The sequence below is a fragment of the Ammospiza nelsoni genome, chromosome 1 (assembly GCF_027579445.1).
Source record: "Ammospiza nelsoni isolate bAmmNel1 chromosome 1, bAmmNel1.pri, whole genome shotgun sequence".
NCBI lineage: Eukaryota > Metazoa > Chordata > Aves > Passeriformes > Passerellidae > Ammospiza > Ammospiza nelsoni.
The window spans coordinates 4,942,991-4,961,314 of NC_080633.1; the positions used below are offsets into that span (position 1 = coordinate 4,942,991).

General features: G+C 45.5%; 1 protein-coding gene across 1 annotated transcript in view; it reads right to left on the reverse strand.

Moving 5' to 3' along the window:
* The window catches only part of PLCD1 (phospholipase C delta 1), a 58,065-nt gene extending 52,906 nt beyond the window's left edge, over positions 1-5,159 (reverse strand). Inside the window, exon 1 of the mRNA XM_059481860.1 lies at positions 4,982-5,159. Coding sequence (XP_059337843.1) covers positions 4,982-5,015 — 34 coding nt within the window. The 5' untranslated portion in view covers positions 5,016-5,159. The remainder of the gene's footprint in view (positions 1-4,981) is intronic.
* Positions 5,160-18,324: the final 13,165 nt, after the last annotated feature.

The window sequence follows — 18,324 nt, forward strand, 5'->3', positions numbered from 1 at the left end:
CCCTGTGCTTCCCTCTGGAATCCATTCCTCACTTCATCCATGCCCTGACAAATTCCACCTGCAGAAACCTCTTTCCTCCTTCTCCTCCAGGACACCACTCACTGCTCTCAGCTTACTCTCCCCAGTGACCCCTCACATCCTCTGGGAACCAAGCCCTGCTGTTGGCACAGCTTCTCACCTCCAGCAAAAAAATGCCTGTGGATCCTCTACACCAGCATTTTCCCTCTTTCCCCCTGTGGGGAAGTGAGGTCAGGGAGTGGGGGCTGAGTCCAGATGCATCCCTGGGCAAGGATGCTGCTGCTGGTTCCCAGCAGGTGCCTCTGCAGAGCATGTGGTATGTACCAAGTTCCACCTTGTGGTCACACTGAGAACGGGATTCTCCAGCAGCAAACCTTACACTGGCTTTTCTGGCCCTCTCCCTTTGAGTGCTGAGAGGTCCTGCTGAGCTGGGGCAGAAACCATACACATTAAACCTTAAATTTCATACAGGAGGAGTTCTCCCAAGTCTTGCTCTCCTCCAGATCGCTGCCTAAAGCCTCCCCCCCACTGCCTGCAGTCTGGCCAGGAGCTGTGGGATGGGATCAGCACTGCCCAGCATTTCTCAGCCCATTTTGTATCCTTTGGCTGTCTCATTTTGTCTCTACAGTCTCTGGGAGGAGAATGGTCCCACCTCCATCTCTGACATGTCCATCCAGCCCATCTTTCCCCAAAACAGGGTTCCCAGTTCAGAAACAAACCAACTTCATGAGGCAAGAGAAAGAGTATTAATGTGGTTATATCACAGTGCCCACTGGGAAGGGCTGCAAGCCCATCACCCAGGCCATGCCATCTGCCAGCTTGCTGTGGATCAAAACCAGGCTGGGGAATGTGCTGGAAATTAAACAGTGCAGAGCCCTGGCCCTGTGTGGTGTAAACAAAGCCAGGCTGCCTGCTCAGACACTTCACAGACAGACAAATCTTGACCTTTATTAGTGAAAACCTTCATACATCTTCCTGCCAGTCCAGGTCCCTCCCAGGGAGCTTGGATCAGTGCAGGGAACAGGCTGTGACCCATCAAAAGCTGCTGCCCCGAGCTCTTGATGAAATCCAGGTAAAACAGAACACCCAGCTAAAACTGGAAACACAAAACCAGACTGAAGGTTTGGTTTGCTGCTTCCACTGGCCCCTTCATCACAGTGCACAGAGAGATTTGGCTGCAAAGAAAGTGTAAAAAAAAATACTGGCTTGCAATAAATTACAGCTTTTCCAGTAGCTGGTGTGGAAATAAAATAATTGAAAAGAAGGATATCAACTTGATGGATAGGACCAGGACCAGCAGCCAGGAGCACTCGAGCAGCTCAGCTGCCCAACTCCCAGGTCACATTTCTGGGAACATGCAGATGAAGATGTTCTCTTCATAAACCCAAAGTCAGTTGTAGGTGGGTCCCAACCTCATTTTTTAAAAGCCACTTAACAGCTTTTCCTCCACATTTTCTTCAGGAGCTGAAATTTCTTCCATAGACAAAACACAGGTCATTCTCAACATTCTGCAGCAGGGCAAAATTTGTGCAATAATTAAATTGCACAACTGAATTATGCAAAACTAGGGAATTTTTTTTTCCCCCAAAGAGATTTATCTGGAATTTCTATAACTCTAGCCAAAACCAGCCATTGAGACTTGTTGTGTGGGCTTTAAAAGGCACCATGGTACAGGGCTTTAAAATGTACCATGTGAGGGAAAGCCTGAGGTGTGAGAATTTCCCCACACACAGTGTTTAGGCTGGCTCATTTAAGGTGTGGAAGTATTTCAGTTTAGAAGAAACTATGTCAAAATCTTTTCCTGCACAAAGGAAAAAAGAAACCTCTGTGTCTGACCAAGGTCTGCAGCCTTCTGGTGTGGTGGCTTGGCTGGTGAGGACTCAGTCCTTCCACCCACTCAGAGACACATGGCTGAGGGTCAGTCTGCAGGATTTCATTATCTACAGTGCCAGCAAGGGGCCAGGAGAAGAGATTGTTTGTGTAGGATACAATCCTCCTGCCTAGATCCCTACAAACCTAAAATTTCTTAAGATACTGGTGCTGACGCAGCTGAATCCCACCCTGTGTGATCACCAAGTGTTTATCTGCAGCTTTCCTTCCAAAATACCTTTTTTAATTGATGTCCCTGTACAGGAAACTCTACCCTGCTCACAAATTATTGGTAACTTTGGCTCCCAGTGCCTATCCAGGCAGCTGAGTTTCCATTCCTACACAAACCATCTCTTCCCCACACACCTCTCTCTCCTGCTTTTCTCTGTGGTTGGTTGAATCCTTTCATCTCTGCTACCTGCAGCACTTTTCCAAGTGACTGCATTTCCCTCTTCTTTCTTTCTCATTTCCCCATTAAAATCTATTTTTCCTCAAGCATCCTCTGGCCCTGTCTTAGTTACTTTTGGGCCTGATGGGGCTTTACACACTGGCAACAATCTCAGAACCAACTGTGGGCTTTAGTTTTACTAAAATACATAGCTCAGATGGAAAATTTAGCAGCTTTTGTGTAAAAAAAAATGATCCAGAGTGAATTTTACTTGTCCTGTCTGAGAAAGGGACGTGTTCAATGTTCAGTGCAATGGGATGTGCAGTATCCCAAATTTCCCTGGACTATGGGGAGCTGTGGCTCACAAAACTCCCACATGGTGGATCAAGCACAGCCTGCATCAAAGATCAAAGGTGTGCGCTGGGAGCATTTTGTTCCTAGGAAAGGAGATCAAAGTCACCAAGTGCTCCAGAGCAGATCCCAGCTGTGTTAGCTCCTAGCATGAAGTGCAGGAGGAGCCTCCTCAGTGCTCACAAGGGCAGGTGGAGATGATTCATTTGGAAATTTCAATATAGATGTTAATCCTGAGGACTTTCTGGCAGAGCAAACAAGGAAATGGACTGTCTTGTGGGATTTTACAAGCTGATTCTCCCCCTGGACTGTGGCAGAGAGCATTCCTCTCACAATGCACACAGTGTCTTGGGTGAAAAGTCAGTGTATAAGAATAAGGCATAGTACAAATCAGCTATTCTACAATCTATGAGCACAAGGGCTCCCAGTTCAGAAACAAACCAACTTCATGAGGCAAGAGAAAGAGTATTAATAGCCCACATTAGTTCTGACATGGAAAACACAGCTGTTGTTTTATGTGGGGTTTCTTTTTGGCGGGGGGAAGAGAGAACCTGAAAGAAAGGTTTCAACCTCAAGAAAGCTGAGTTTCAACACAGAGCCAGGGACAAAGCATATCCACAACTCACAGTATCAGAAATTTCTGACAAACTACATAGCAAACTCTGCTCCACATATGAACAACCCCTCTTATCTAAGTAGTCTGGCATTTGCAGTGACCCTGGCATTTGTGTGTGTGTTACATGTCAAGGAATTTCAGTAAATACTTTTTACAATTCTTGGCTCATTCAACATTTGTGTGTTTTTCAGCTTCAGACAAAATAATAGATTACCAGCCACTGAATTCTTCTTGGTTCCTAAACCCAGAGGACTAAATAATATTCACTGAAAAATAACCCACAGGCCAAAATGGGAAATGTTTTAACAGTTCCAGATGTGTTTCTTAGCTTTCTTTTCCCAGTGGCTGTATAATGAATGAGATACCTACAAAAAGTAGAACATTAACCTCTGGTTCACCCTCCTGTCAGATTTCTACCATCTGGGAAAATCAGAGTGAAGATTTCATCAGCCTGGGGGAATCTTTTCACATTTCTGCTGCTAACACTAAAATGATTTTTGTTCATGGGTAATCACTTATTGCTCTATCCGTTTATTTTTGTTTATAGCTTATCTGTAGTAAGAAAGCACCCATTTAACGGAATAAAAGAAATATTGGAGGCTTTTCCCATTTCTTGGGGATCAAAATATTCCATTTCAACCTGTAGCTGTCACAGCCCTGAGGTGTTTCTGCTCCTCCGAGTAAGTAAAATACAACAAAGCGGTAAAAAAGTAATACATAAAGTCAGATGAGGGAGTAAAGGGGGATATTTTATTACCCTGCCTATCAGACAAGCCTCCCAGACTTGGCACCAACAGAACCTTCCTAAATCTCACTTGTTGCAAGGGCAGAGAGAACTTCTTTTTTTAGAAACATTACTTATTTTGTACTTAATAATAATTTTGTAATAATCCTTTTAGAAACATACTTATTTTGTGCTTATTTTGTACTTTTGTGCTCGGGGACAGCCCCTGAGCCCAGGTGTTCAACCTGTAGCTGTCACAGCCCTGAGTTGTTTCTGCTCCTCAAAGTAAAATACAATGAAGTGGTAAGAAAGTAATACATAAAGTCAGGTGAGGGAATAAAGGGGGATATTTTATTACCCCATCAGACAAGCCTCCCCAGCTTGGCATCAACAGAACCTCCCTAAATCTCACTTGTTGCAAGGGCAGAGAGAACTTCTTTTTTTAGAAACAGTACTTATTTTGTACTTAATAATAATTTTGCAATAATATTTTAGATAATAATTTTTTAGAAACGCACTTATTTTGTACTTATTTTGTACTTTTGTGCTTGGGGACAGTCCCTGAGCCCAGGTGTTTATCCAGGCTCTGTTGGCTCCACCAGAGTTTATCCAGCAGAGCACCCATCCCGCTCTCGGCTTCCCATAAAGGGGAGGAGATCTGGATCCACTTTTCTGAACTTGCAGATGCTTATCCAGCCAAGACACCACAGATTACCAGAGAAAAATCACAGAATCACAGAATTTCTAGGTTGGAAGAGACCTCTGAGATCATCGAGTCCAACCCATGTTCTAACACCTCAACTAGATCATGGCACCAAGTGCCACATCCAGTCTTTTTTTAAACACATCGAGGCATGGTGACTCCGCCACCTCTCTCTGCACCAGCGCTGAAATGCCCCATTACATCCAAACGAGAGAATGGGGAAGCGGAGAAGGGAGGAGAAGAGAGGAGGGAAAATAAAGCTTTTGGACAAGATAAGAGAGCTGAAACACAAGAAGGCTCGTCCAAACTTACTGTTGCAGGCGAGGAAAGTGCCATTGGATGCCATGGCTGCAGCGGGAGCCGCCAGCAGCAGGAGCAGCAGCAGGAGCAGCAGCGGGGTCGGGGCAGCGCCGTACCCGGGATCGGGGCCGGGGCAGCGCCGTGCCCGGGATCGGGGCCGGGGCAGCGCCGTGCCCGGGATCGGGGCTGGGGCAGCAGCCGTGCCCGGGATCGGGGCCGGGGCAGCGCCGTGCCCGGGATCGGGGCCGGGGCAGCAGCCGTGCCCGGGATCGGGGCTGGGGCAGCAGCCGTGCCCGGGATCGGGGCCGGGGCAGCAGCCGTGCCCGGGATCGGGGCCGGGGCAGCGCCGTGCCCGGGATCGGGGCCGGGGCAGCAGCCGTGCCCGGGATCGGGGCTGGGGCAGCAGCCGTGCCCGGGATCGGGGCCGGGGCAGCGCCGTGCCCGGGATCGGGGCCGGGGCAGCGCCGTGCCCGGGATCGGGGCTGGGGCAGCAGCCGTGCCCGGGATCAGCGCTGCTGCGGGGCCGGAGCCGCCCGGCTGCCCCCGCTCCTCGCCGCAGCGGTGCCCGCCAGGGGAGGCAGCTCCCTCGGCAGGGGCAGCTCCGTGCCCGTGGCTGGAATCCCGTCCCGGCTGTGCCTCCTCATTTATCGCAGCCGCCGCCGCTGCCTGCCCCGCGCCCCGAGCGCGGCCGAGCGCTCCTGGCTCCTCCCTGCTCGGGTTTGGCGTCTCCGCCGCTGGCCCGGCCTCCTCCTGCCCCTGGAGCTTCCCGGCGATGCTGCTTTTCCTGTGGCTGCCGCATTTTTCTGCTCTGAGTCCGTCCTCGGTGGTCCGCAAATCAAGGAAGGGGTCTTAAGGAGATGCCACAGGTCAGAGTTTAATTATTACCTATTATTTTAGGTAATAATTCTTTTCATAATTCTCTACACAAGTTAAAAAAAAAAAAAAAAAAAAAAAAAACCCAAACTAAAAAAGAACCCAGTCAGAACTTGCCAGTGCAGAAATAGAAACTGTAACCACAAACGCTCACAAAGGCATGAGCTTAGGGCAGAAAAAAAAAGTTGAGCTTTGCATTTGAGACAGAGGGACAGAAAAAACTGCACTGTCCTGAGGCTTTTAGTGAGTGGAACTGATTTCTTCCACTCTGTTCCCTCCTCCTGAATTAGGTATCTTTGAAGGGTAGAAAGATGGTGATGGCAAACAGGGAGAGGAAAAGGAAAGGAAGCAAGTGTGGGAAAGTAAAGTTTCCGTCTACTTGAATGTTTTTAGTAATTGGTTTGTTATTGTTTATGTATGTTTCTGGTTATTTAGGTTATCCTGATGCAAACACTTAATGGAGTTATTGGCAGATTCAAAGCCCTCTCTCCTCAGCAGCTCCACTGACAGAACAGAGAAGTCTCTTCCTGATGGTGACAGATCTAGAAAAGATGTGTTGAAAAATACTTTGGGAGAGTTTGTCCCTCCCTGCCAGGAACTGGGCTGCTCCTCTGAGAGACCAGACCTTGCTCTCAGAGAGTTTTACAGTCCACAAATACAAGGCTGCTGCCACCACCCAAGGAAAACAGCCCTAAAATAGCAAAAGTCTTCATGCCAGGACAAAACTTACAAAGCCAGACAAGTGGAGCAATAAAAGAGCAGAGATTTCACCCCATGACTCCTCCCAAGTCCACTCTTCTACCTCACAGTCACCAGCTTGGCATGGGGAGGGCTCATCTCCTGCTAGACACTTTCCAAAGGACCCAGGAAGGAACATTCCTGTTTCAAACCCACAGACATTGATTCAGATCGGGCAAACTGGGAGCTGCTGGCAGGCAGGACCAGAAAATTCCTGGCGCAGCCCTAAAAGCTTCAAGGTAGAGGGATTTTGGGAGGATTTCACAGCCTGTCACCCTTTCAGCTGATAGGGAAGAGTTCTGGAGGGAGTGTACAGGAAGGCTGCTGGAGGAGCCAGCCAGACTGGAAACTCCAGTAAGGCTGAGGTGGTGAGGACATGATGGTTTTCACAAGAGAGGAAAAGGAGAGAAGGGCAGTTTGAAAGTGGTGACACAAAATGGCATTGTAGTAACTCCTTCCCTGTTCTCTGGGTCACACCCCATTGTGCCCTCACACTGCCTGGCACAAATCCATCCTTAGAGATGGACTGGTCAGTGTCCCTGTGTCCCCTGTGGCCAAGGGGACAGGGTGAGAGAGCTCCATCACTCCCAGAAATGACATGGACCATCTGTGGTTAGAACCTCTTCACAGCAGCAAGGGGTACAATGGCACCATCACCGTGCTGTGAACACAGCCATCATTACCTCAGGCTGGACAGGGTTTCACCAGGAAAACACAACTGAGCTTCTCTGCCATCATCCCTTGAGACTTGAAGATCATCCCCTGCATTTACCCTTCATGAGAGCCCACTGTATCTCCTTGTGCTGCCTTTTCCATGGTCACAGCTGAAGCAGAAGCTGGAGCCATAGGATCACTAAGGGTGGAAAAGACCTCCCAAGATCATCAAGTTAACCATTAACCCAGTACCACCATGTTCACCACTAAACCATATCCCCAAGTGCCACATCCAAGTGGTGCCTGTCAGGAGGTCTCACAAAACCTTGTTGTGCTTTCCACTTTTTGCAATTCTGTTTACTCTCCCTGCTTCTGTGCACATCCAGAAGCATCACCACTTAGTCTGCTGGGAGCACCTGGGGACATTTCTGCCACCCTAAACTAAGTCATCACCATTTCTAAATCCTTGATGGGCTTGAGCTGTGTGTGTGCTCAGAGCAAGCCAGGCAGTAACAGACACTTCTTGCATTCAAGCCAGGCAGTCTTGCACTTCTTGCATTCATCAGCAAGTCCAGCAGTCCCCATCAGAGCACTGATATGCTGCAGCAGACACCCAGAACTGGAGATCCCACAGCACAGGTCTCATCACAGCTTTGTTTCAGAAAGCTGCAGTCCTTTGAGTTGTATTTTGCATGTGTTTGAATTCCCTTTCCTTTGCATTGCTGAAAACAATATACATCCACAATAACAATGAAACCAAAGGGACGTGAGCTTCTGTGAGCTGCAGAAATCCTACTAATTAAAAATATTCTAAGAATAATATAACAATTTAAGAATGTCATGTGAATCTGCATTTTTTTCTTGTCCACACCATCACTACTGTGCTCACAGAGAAGCAAAGTCAAGGCTTTTCTAGGCCTGGAGATGGGCTGGGGGTTGGCATTGCCTTCCCAAAAGTACAAGGTCAGAGCTGTGATATTTCACTGAGGGACAAGGCCTAAAGCCAGGACACATCCTGACTATCCCCTTTGCTCTCCAGCCAGAGAGGTGAGGCTGGAAGGAGTTAAATGTCAGGCAGGCTGGGTGAGGAGCCTCTGTAACACACCCTCCAACACAGATGTCCATATGCAAAGGTGCCAAGATCATCAGCTGAGCTGGAGCCCTGCAAAGTCAAGGAGCTCTCCCATTTCTCACACTCCTACACCCCTTTTCATTCTCTGCTTTGCACACACAGCCCAGCCCAGGCAGCAAAGAGCAGTTACAGAGCTCAGAGGCAAAAATGTTTGCAGGGTTCAATTCCACAGTGAACCACAAATCACAGCAAAACTAAAGCACAGCAGTTTACCTGTCTCCACTCTGAAAGCATGACTCAAGTGTTGACTTAATTGCACACAGTGGAAGGAGCAGCTTTTCACCTCAGAGGAATGCTGCACCGCCCCAACACCGAGTGTTTCCAATGGAGAAGATGCCTCCTGGCTCCCTCTGCCCTTCAGAATCTCACACACACCCTCCTCACCCCACTGAAATGTTCCCAAGCACCTCTCCAAAGGATAACAGCAAAGGTCTTTGTTTGCTCTGCAGAAAGGACTCAGGATTCCTGCCATGGTTACACAGTGTGAGAAGCATTTGGGGGTTGTAGGGCCAGCAGGGAGCTTTGGCAGCCACGTGGGGCTGTTTTTGTCAGCAGGAGAACTACAAAAACCAACACAAAAGAAAATGTCATATTAGATAGAGTTCATGTCAATGCAGAAGTGGGACAGGAATTCTCAAACACTTTACTTATGGTCTGTCTGTTCACTGAAATGGAGGTTTTTATGTCTTTTCCCAGTCTGTTTACTGGTTTAGATGAGGTGTGCTACTATCCTCAGATCATCAGGTCTCTCTAAATCCTACTCTCATATAAATAGATTAACAGAATCACAGAATAGTTTGGGTTGGAAGAGACCTTAAAGCTCATCTCATTCCAACCTCTGGTCATGGGCAGGGACACCTCCCACTAGGCTGAATAAATGAGTCTATAGTGGATAGACAGCAAAATATCAAATTGTCAATTGCCTTTTACATTTTGGGAACAGCCAGAACTCTCACCAAGGAGCCTGAACACCCCTATGGAGGCAGCTCCAGTGCCCTGGTGACTCACCTGCCACAAAGGCAATCATTACTCTTTGGTTATCAGCGCTGTCTTTCATTAGGTGGACACAGCTCTTGTTGCTAAAATTTCTCTGCCCATGCAAGACCTGGGGTTCCTAGGACTGATCCTGCCCCTGAGTCTGCTCCACCCAATATTTACTTGTCTGTACATTTTCCCAGCACTCCCAGTTTGCAGCAGGTGCAGGTCTCTCACTTGCAGGGAACACACAGAATTGTGGATAAGAGCAGCCTCGTGGGTCTGCAGGAGCTGGTGGAGATCAGCACCTCTGCAAATCAGCTTCCCTTAGGAGATAAATTGAAAAAAAGCTCATGAATGGGATTCATGACTGTAAGAACAGTGAGATGATTTAGTTTATGGACAAGTCACGGGACAGATTAATTCACTGTAGTTTATAAACTAAGCTGGAATGGAATTACCAGCAGTACCATGCAGCTCAGGGAATGGCAAAGGCAGGCAGATGCCTTGTTTATCACCATGCACTGCTGTGCCAAAGTACCTTCAGAGTAAATTATATTGATGTATACATCTGCATTTAAACCATTTATTGCAGCAGTTACTCCCATTTAGGAGAGCTCTACATGGCCACAGGTAAAGGATGCAACAGATGCCGGGATGTGCAAAGCTAAACCTGCTGCTGGCAGAATCCTGTACGAGCCCCATTAAAATTAATGAGGTATTTCTGCTTGAGCAGAAGATAAATTTGACTTGCTAAGCCAGAAATACACCTACCTGACTTACTGTATCTCAAGTATCTCGAAGGGTTTTCCCTCCACTTAGACTAAGTAATCAAGAGCAGTTCTAACCACCAAATAAAGCAATAAATCAGTCAAAGGAGTAATTTATTACTGTATGGTCACAATTAAATACTTAGAGAGTTGCCAGTTCAACAAGTTTCACATTGACTTCAGGTTAAAAAAATATAGGAAAATAGAAATAAAAGCACAATTATGCATAAGATTTACAAATTAAAGCCCTAGGTTCCTCTGCTTATTCCAAGGAGTTCTTTATAACTCTTGGAATTTCAGTAGAAAGGAGACAGTTAAAAAATTTTACATCAGTTTGCCAGTGCTTGGTATTTGGACATCTCTCCAATTTTGTCTTCAGACTAATTTTGTGCTGAAAGTTTTATTTCACATTTGTTTACCTCATTTCTCCCAATACAGAACAGATTTTGAGTCTCTGAGAGTAATAGTTATGCATTTCCATGCTTTAACAAATGTAGGTTTAAGTAGACTCTCTTATGTTAAATTCCCTGGCTTTAAATATTTTGATTCTGGGAGAACAAAAATGTCTTTACCAGAGAGTTCTACAGAAAAGTACATTTAGTCTAAAACACTTATAGGAAGACTTTTTGGGGGAAGGGAACACCAGAGACCTCTTTTAAAGCTCTGAAAAGCTCATCTATGAACAGTGAATGAGAAGCTCAAAGCAAACATGGTGCATTCACTTCATCAGCCTCTCAGTTCCGTGCATCAGTAAACACCACGGATCAGCCCCACAATGCTATCATTTATAACTGTGAGAATGAGCGTGTGAATCTGACCATTAACATGAAGTTATTGTTGCATGAATGAGAAACAATAACCTAATTGGGGAAACTAATGATGTACTAGACTTGCTGCAATGAAAACATGACATGGAGTGATTATCTCTTGTTTGGAAAGAACAGCAGGAGATGGGCCCCAGGGTCCTGCCACTTTTATCCATTAATGGCTGATTCTGGTGTTTGACAGGATGAGAGGAAATGGCCTCAGGTTCCACCAGGGGAGGTTCAGATTAGATATAAGGAAAAAATCCTTCACTTAAAGGGTGGTGAGGCACTGGAGCAGACTCCCCAGGGAAGCTGTGCAATCAGCATTCCTGCAAGTGTTCAAAAGCCATGTGGATGTGCAGCAGGGGGCAGGGACAGGGTTTAGGGGTGGACACAGTGTTGGGCTCAATGATCTTGGAGGCTTTTCCACCCTTAGTGATTCTTTGATTCTCTGATCCCAGATCACACCTGAGCACAGACCCCAAGCTCCACAGCCACTGATATCCAGGTCAGCAAACTGATTTCTGACCTTTAAAGATCACAGTCCTTAGGCCAAACATCTGCTGTCAGGAATGCTTGACATGTGTCTCTTCTTTCTTGTACCATGGCCTCTTTCCAGCCCACAGCACTGGGGTATACAGGTTAAGTATAGGGGAGGGCTGATGATTAATGTCATAATGGCTCCTTTTAATATACTTCATCTGTCAGCTTAATTCCCTGCAACTGGGATAATCACAATAATTAGATGCAATTGTTCAGATCATTACCTAATTGCAGCTTTTTTCCCTGTAACCGGTTCATGTGACTTTTAAATTTGCAGAAAAGATGGAAAGTCTGAATTACACGTATATTATGGAAAATTCTACGAGATATAAGAATGCCCCACAAGTTTAAACTGCACATGAGGATCTTGTGATTCCAGAGTGTGCAACATGGGTAGTCAGGGATGTTACAAGTAATGCACTTTTATTTCTGATTCTAAAGAGTTAAAACTATGCATGACATAAAAACACAGTGACATCAGACTTGCCTCCACCTCCATCTGAATAAGTCATACAGAATCAGAAAATGTTCTTGAGCTCCTAACATCTCAAGAGCAGATGCATATGCAGAAGGTATGCAAGGAATTCCTGTGTCTCCCTGGTCCTAATTGTCAGCCAGCATTTTTTGTGTTAATTTATAATCAGCCATGCTCTTTGAACAGCCAAACATGAGATGAAGAGAACAACACAACCTGAAACTTCAGCCAAAAAAACCCAACAACCCAGACTAGATGGCAATTTATTACTAGATTAATTTTTCAATTAAGATATTTTCTAAATTAATAAAAGGATGGACTTGTAAAATCTCATCAAGTGCATTCAAAAAGAGTATTCATCACCTCTGATTTAGCTTCTTATTGGATCTAGTTTCATTTCATAAGATGAAGGTTAGGAGCACAGTTCAATAAACTGTCACTGAAGAGAGAGGAGCCTTTGAAAAGGATGAAGCAGACCAAATTAAGATGCTGAAGTATCTCAAAATAGAGTGAATACCCTTCAGAAAGGTGGTAATTTAAGTCTGAGATCACACTCTGTATCTTTCTTACAAAGGGAATAATGAACCTTTGCTTTAAGGGCAAAGTAGAACTCAGTTTATATATAAAAGTACAACTAAAGTTTATATATAAAAGTACAACTGCCACTTCCAAAATCACACATTCATACACCTGCTAGAGTGAAATGCAGCCTCATTCCTCTGGCCAGTGGTGTTATTTGGGTTTTGGAAAAGAAAACACTGAGGGGATATCAGGATATAGAAAGAACCACACAAGTTGCCCACTGAGAAAGTATTTTATTGGCTTTTGGTGCCTCCTCATCAGTTTTGCAAGCCCGGTGCAGCCAAAGCAGAAAGGTTGAATGACTCATTTCCTTCCTGCTCCTGTTGTCAGGCACCTCAACCATCGAAGCTTCCCACAGACACGTCCCCCCTGTGGCTGGAGGAGCCCTGGTTTGTGCAATGCACGCAGACGTGCCTCGGGAACAATTCCCGGAAAGTCACACTCAGAGCTGCCCCACTGCTGGGAGCATTGCTGTGGGATCCCAGCTCTGAGCCCGTGGGCTGCAAAAGAACCAGAGGATACAACCCTGGAACTGCTGTCTGGGCTTTGCCTTGGAGTTTGTGGCACCTCAGGCACCTCCCTAAGCTCCTCAGGGCTTCCCTCATCCACCTAGTATGAATTATGCTCTTACCTACCCTTATGCCCACCGTGTGATGCTTGAATTGGGAAAGCTTCACCCTCCTTGCTGTCTCTGGCCACTTGCTTGGTGGAGCAGAAGGGGAGAATCCCCATCAGACATCTATTTTTCTATAGAAATAGTTTGTGTGGTATTTTCTGAGTCCCCCATCATTGGGAGGAATGATGAATCTGACTCCATGTTCTTAGAAGGCTTATATTATATTATATTATATTATATTATATTATATTATATTATATTATATTATATTATATTATATTATATCATATCACATCATACCATATCATATTATGGAATACTATACAAAACTATACTAAAGAATAGAGAAAGGATACAGACAGAAGGCTAAAAGATAATAATAAAAAAGTCGTGACTCCTTCCAGAGTCCTGACAGAGCCTGATTGTGATTGGTCCTTAAGTTGAAACAAATCACATGAAACCAATCAACCAACCACCTGTTGGGTAAACAATCTCCAAACCACATTCCAAAGCAGCAAAACACAGGAGAAGCAAATGAGATTATATTGTTTTCCTTTTTCTCTGAGCTTCTCAGCTTCCCAGGAGAAGAATCCTGGGCAAAGAGATTTTTCAGAAAATATGATGGTGACAGCAGACAGACTCCTGCTTTTTATCAGTGTTGGATCTCCTTTGGATGAAAGGTAAAAAGGGCTGCCCTGCCAAAGCATAAGACAACCCAACAAACCAGCTTTGGCTGCTTAATGAACAGTTTCACTTTAAAGTGTTGAAAGCCTGTGGAGTTTCAGCACACCACCATGCCAGGAGGACGTGATGGGACCTGCTCTCACTGGTTTGTGCCTTGTATTCTTCAACTCCAATCAGGATGAAGACCTGATGCATTTCATTCCAAGGTGCCAGCTGCAGTTTGGGTTAAAATGAGCTTTTGAAGGGTTTTTCACACTTTCTAATGCATCAGGCATAATTCTGTGCTGCTGGGGGGATGCAGGAGTTTGTATTTTTAAGGCCAAGTGCTATCAAAAAAGAATTTGTCCATTCTATCGAATAATAAAAAAATGGAGGAGCCTCCAAATGCAAAAATTTCATCTTGTATTAGGTAACTGGCTCTTTCCAGGTGAAAATCAACACTGTAGTGAATTTAATGTGAAAGTGTAGAACTTTAGGTCATACTTTGATTTTAATCAGTTGCTGACAGTTTCTGAGTGCTCCTGGAGGGGGGAAAAGTGCTGATCCTCAAACTTAACAACTGTAAAAACAGTACTTGGCTGTGTAAACACAAAAGTCTCTGTGTCATTTCAAGTGCTGCAGGTTGTCCCAGCTGGCCACCTGATTTTATTCCTCAAGGCTGCCAATCCCTACAGAGGCTGGATCAATGTATGGATTGTGCCAGACCCTGGTACATGTATCTATCTTTGGGCACCTTACATGACATGGGGGCAACTGTAGACAGCGCTGTCCCAAGAGCAAAACCTTCCCTTGGGAGACCTTTCCTTACTCAGACCCCTAAGGGAACTCCTGTGTTAGAAATAAGCCTTAAAATGTTAAAATATGATGTAAGTATCTCCTAGAGTAGCCTGCCCAGAGATATGTTATGATACAAACATAATCAGCTTAACAGATAGGTTGTTAGGTGTGGGCAAAGCATAATGGGGAGAAAATCAGTCATTTTGGGACCTCCACACCGGGGCTGTTCCTTGTCCCAGTGCCTGCAGTGAAGGCCAATTAGGTGGCAATAAATTAAGGAAAATGACATCTACATATACCTTGTTCATGATTTCCTGGGCATGGTAAAAGGGTACCACTGATTGTGTCCTGCTATCCTGGGCAGGAAAGAAGATGCTGATTTTCTAGGCAGGTCCCAGTTCCTCTGGCTGGTGAACTCACTGCCTTTGATCTGCTGCAGGGCCCACATGGAAAAGCACATACAAGCCTGGAGGTTTGGCTGAGCCAGCCTTATCTTCCCCTACCAGCAAAAATGAAATAATACACTGGGAAAGCAAGGTGATAACACAGCTGTGCATTCTGCTGATGACAGGCTCTGCCTGCCCTCAGGACATCACCACCTCTCACTCTCTCCCATCCCAGTGGGATGGATTTTCTTTCTGTCATACAGAGTTATCTTGACTGCTACAAACACTTTCCAGTGAGATTCCTCCCAATCCACAGGAGCTAAGGCACAGTTTGGAGAAATTAAAAATGAAACCAGGCCTCTTTAGCAAATTCAAATCCCTTCCTTTTCATTCCTGTCACCAATTCCAGATTGCAACAGATTCATACCTTCCCCTTGTCCTCTCCTTGCACTCCAACCCTTTGCAGCAGGTGACATTGTGTTTCCTGGGATGAATTTACTTATGCTTCAACCTACCCTTGCAAGGGCTTTTAGAAATAGCTCTAGCAAGCCATACCCATGTTGTCCAAAAGTGAATTAAAAGCCTCCTTGAGATGATGTTTTGAAATAGAGCAAGATATTCTTGATCAGTTGTGCAGCCCTAACTCAGCTGGCCTTCTGGGTCATTCATCTGTGCCCAGGTTCCTGGGGATAAAGGGATAAAAATCCATTTAAATCTACCCTATTCATCACCCTGAAACAACATCACCAGGAAAGATATTGTTTGGAGCTTTGCCTAAATTAGCAGTTTTCTGGGAGCTGAAAATAACTCAAGGTAAAATGTAAAAAAGATTTTTTCCAGATGTTCTTAGAAGGGTTGAGATTCCTTTCCCTTCTGAGTTAGGTGGCAGTTCCTCATTGCTCTGCACTTTACAGGAGGCAGATTTTGAGTTTTCTCCATCTCCTACTCCAAATAGTCAGACCTCAACCCATCCTTTACCAACTGAGGGCACATTACAGACACCTGGAGCACAATCAGGCATAGAAGAATGATTTGCATTTTTCCCTCTAATTCACCTGATTCACTTACCCAAACCAGGAGAGCAGGGGAATATCTGCAAATCAATTGTGTCTGACAGTTTGCTGAGAAAACACTTGCCAGATAAAGGTAAGAAAAAAGAAGTTTAATTCCTTGTGCACAAGATGACAAGACAAGAGGGGAAATCTGGTAAAGTACTGAGGCACTGGCACAGCACAAGACAGGCCCAAGCCATGGTTTTGTGACAGCCACAGCCTGGGTGAATGAGCCCAGACAGGTAAATCACAAGAGGATAAAAAGTAAGTAGCAGAGTGATTTCAGACAGGAGCTCCCAAGGGTGATGAGAAAAGCAGAAGGAACAGACTGCAAGTTTCTCCTCTTCCAAGGTTTATTTTTGCATTTATAGAAATCTTGGCTGCTGTGTAGAAAGAACTTCCAAAGGAAATGAAACCCAGAAAGGAAGAAAAGACCATATTTCCTACAAAAAAGTGTCAATCATTGGGTTATTCCCAGCAGCATAAATTAGCTCCTGTGGAGTTCTGCCATGGCATGTCAGATTGCTTCGAGGACAAAAGAGCTTCATACAAACCTAATCCATGTATATGTGTGTATGTATGTATATATATATATATATATATATATATATATGTGCAAACTTGGAATCTGGGAACATACAGCTCCCCAGGGATGCCCCTGAAGGGTGGATGAATACTATTAAGTATCAGTTAAACATTTTTCTACAGCAAAATCTTTAAGATCTGGATAGATAAAGGCTGTGATCCTCCACACCAGGTGCCAAGAAATTGATTTCTATCAAAACTAGCACTAAGTAGAGCCTCTATGATCACAGGGGAAAATTTTCTGGAGTGTGAAAATGCTAACCTTATTCTTCAATTTGGGGACAAAAGGTGTATCTGTAAGAAGAAGCCAAATACTAGCTTTTAAATCTATTTCCTTGTTAGTTTTCATGACTCCTTATAAATAATTGATGGAACTCAATATTGTCATGGGACCACAAGATGAAAATCTCTAATTTTAACAAAAGATGTCACTGGGTTAAATTGTCTTGGGTTAGAGGTAATAACTTTTGAGAAAAGGAGGTTAGACTCTGTAATCCAATAACCCTCTCTGACCCAGGGATCTGGGGGACGTGTCAGTGGAGTGGGAACCCCTTGTTCTGCTCTGCCTGAAACCAACAGTGTCACACCTGCACTGCATCCTCCAGCTGGACCCCTGTGTGGAGGGCAGTGTGAAGGATCCCAGGATCTCTGCAAGGAGTGGTTTCATGGAGGATCTCAGGATCTCTGTGTGGAGGGGAGTGTGAAGCAGCCCAGGATCTCTGCATGGAGAGGTTTCATGGAGGATCCAGGGACTCTGCATGCAGTGGTTTCATTGAGGATCCCAGGATCTCTGCGTGGAGAGGCTTCATGGAGGATCCCAGGATCTCTGCATGGAGAGGTTTCATGGAGGATCCAGGGACTCTGCATGCAGTGGTTTAATTGAGGATCCCAGGATCTCTGCATGGAGTGGTTTCATGGAGGATCCAGGATCTCTGTGTGGAGTGGTTTCATGGAGGATCCCAGGATCTCTGCATGGAGTGGTTTCATGGAGGATCCAGGATTTCTGCATGGAGTGGTTTCATGGAGGATCCCAGGATCTCTGCATGGAGTGGTTTCATGGAGGATCCCAGGATCTCTGCATGGAGTGGTTTCATGGAGGATCCCAGGATCTCTGCATGGAGTGGTTTCATGGAGGATCTCAGGATCTCTGTGTGGAGAGGTTTCAGGGAGGATCTCAGCATCTCTGTGTGGAGAGGTTTCATGGAGGATCCAGGATCTCTATGTGAAATGGTTTCATGGAGGATCCCAGGATCTCTGTGTGGAGAGGTTTCATAGAGGATCCCAGGATCTCTGTGTGGAGAGGCTTCATGGAGGATCACAGGATCTTTGTGTGGAGAGGAGTGTGGAGGACCCCAGGATCTCTGTGTGGAGAGGTTTCATGGAGGATTCCAGTATCTCTGCATGGAGTGGTTTCATGGAGGATCTCAGGATCTCTGCATGGAGAGGTTTCATGGAGGATCTCAGGATCTCTGTGTGGAGAGGTTTCATGGAGGATCCAGGATCTCTGCATGGAGAGGTTTCATGGAGGATCTCAGGATCTCTATGTGAAATGGTTTCACGGAGGATCCAGGATCTCTATGTGAAATGGTTTCATGGAGGATCCCAGGATCTCTGTGTGGAGAGGCTTCATGGAGGATCACAGGATCTTTGTGTGGAGAGGAGTGTGGAGGACCCCAGGATCTCTGCGTGGAGAGGTTTCATGGAGGA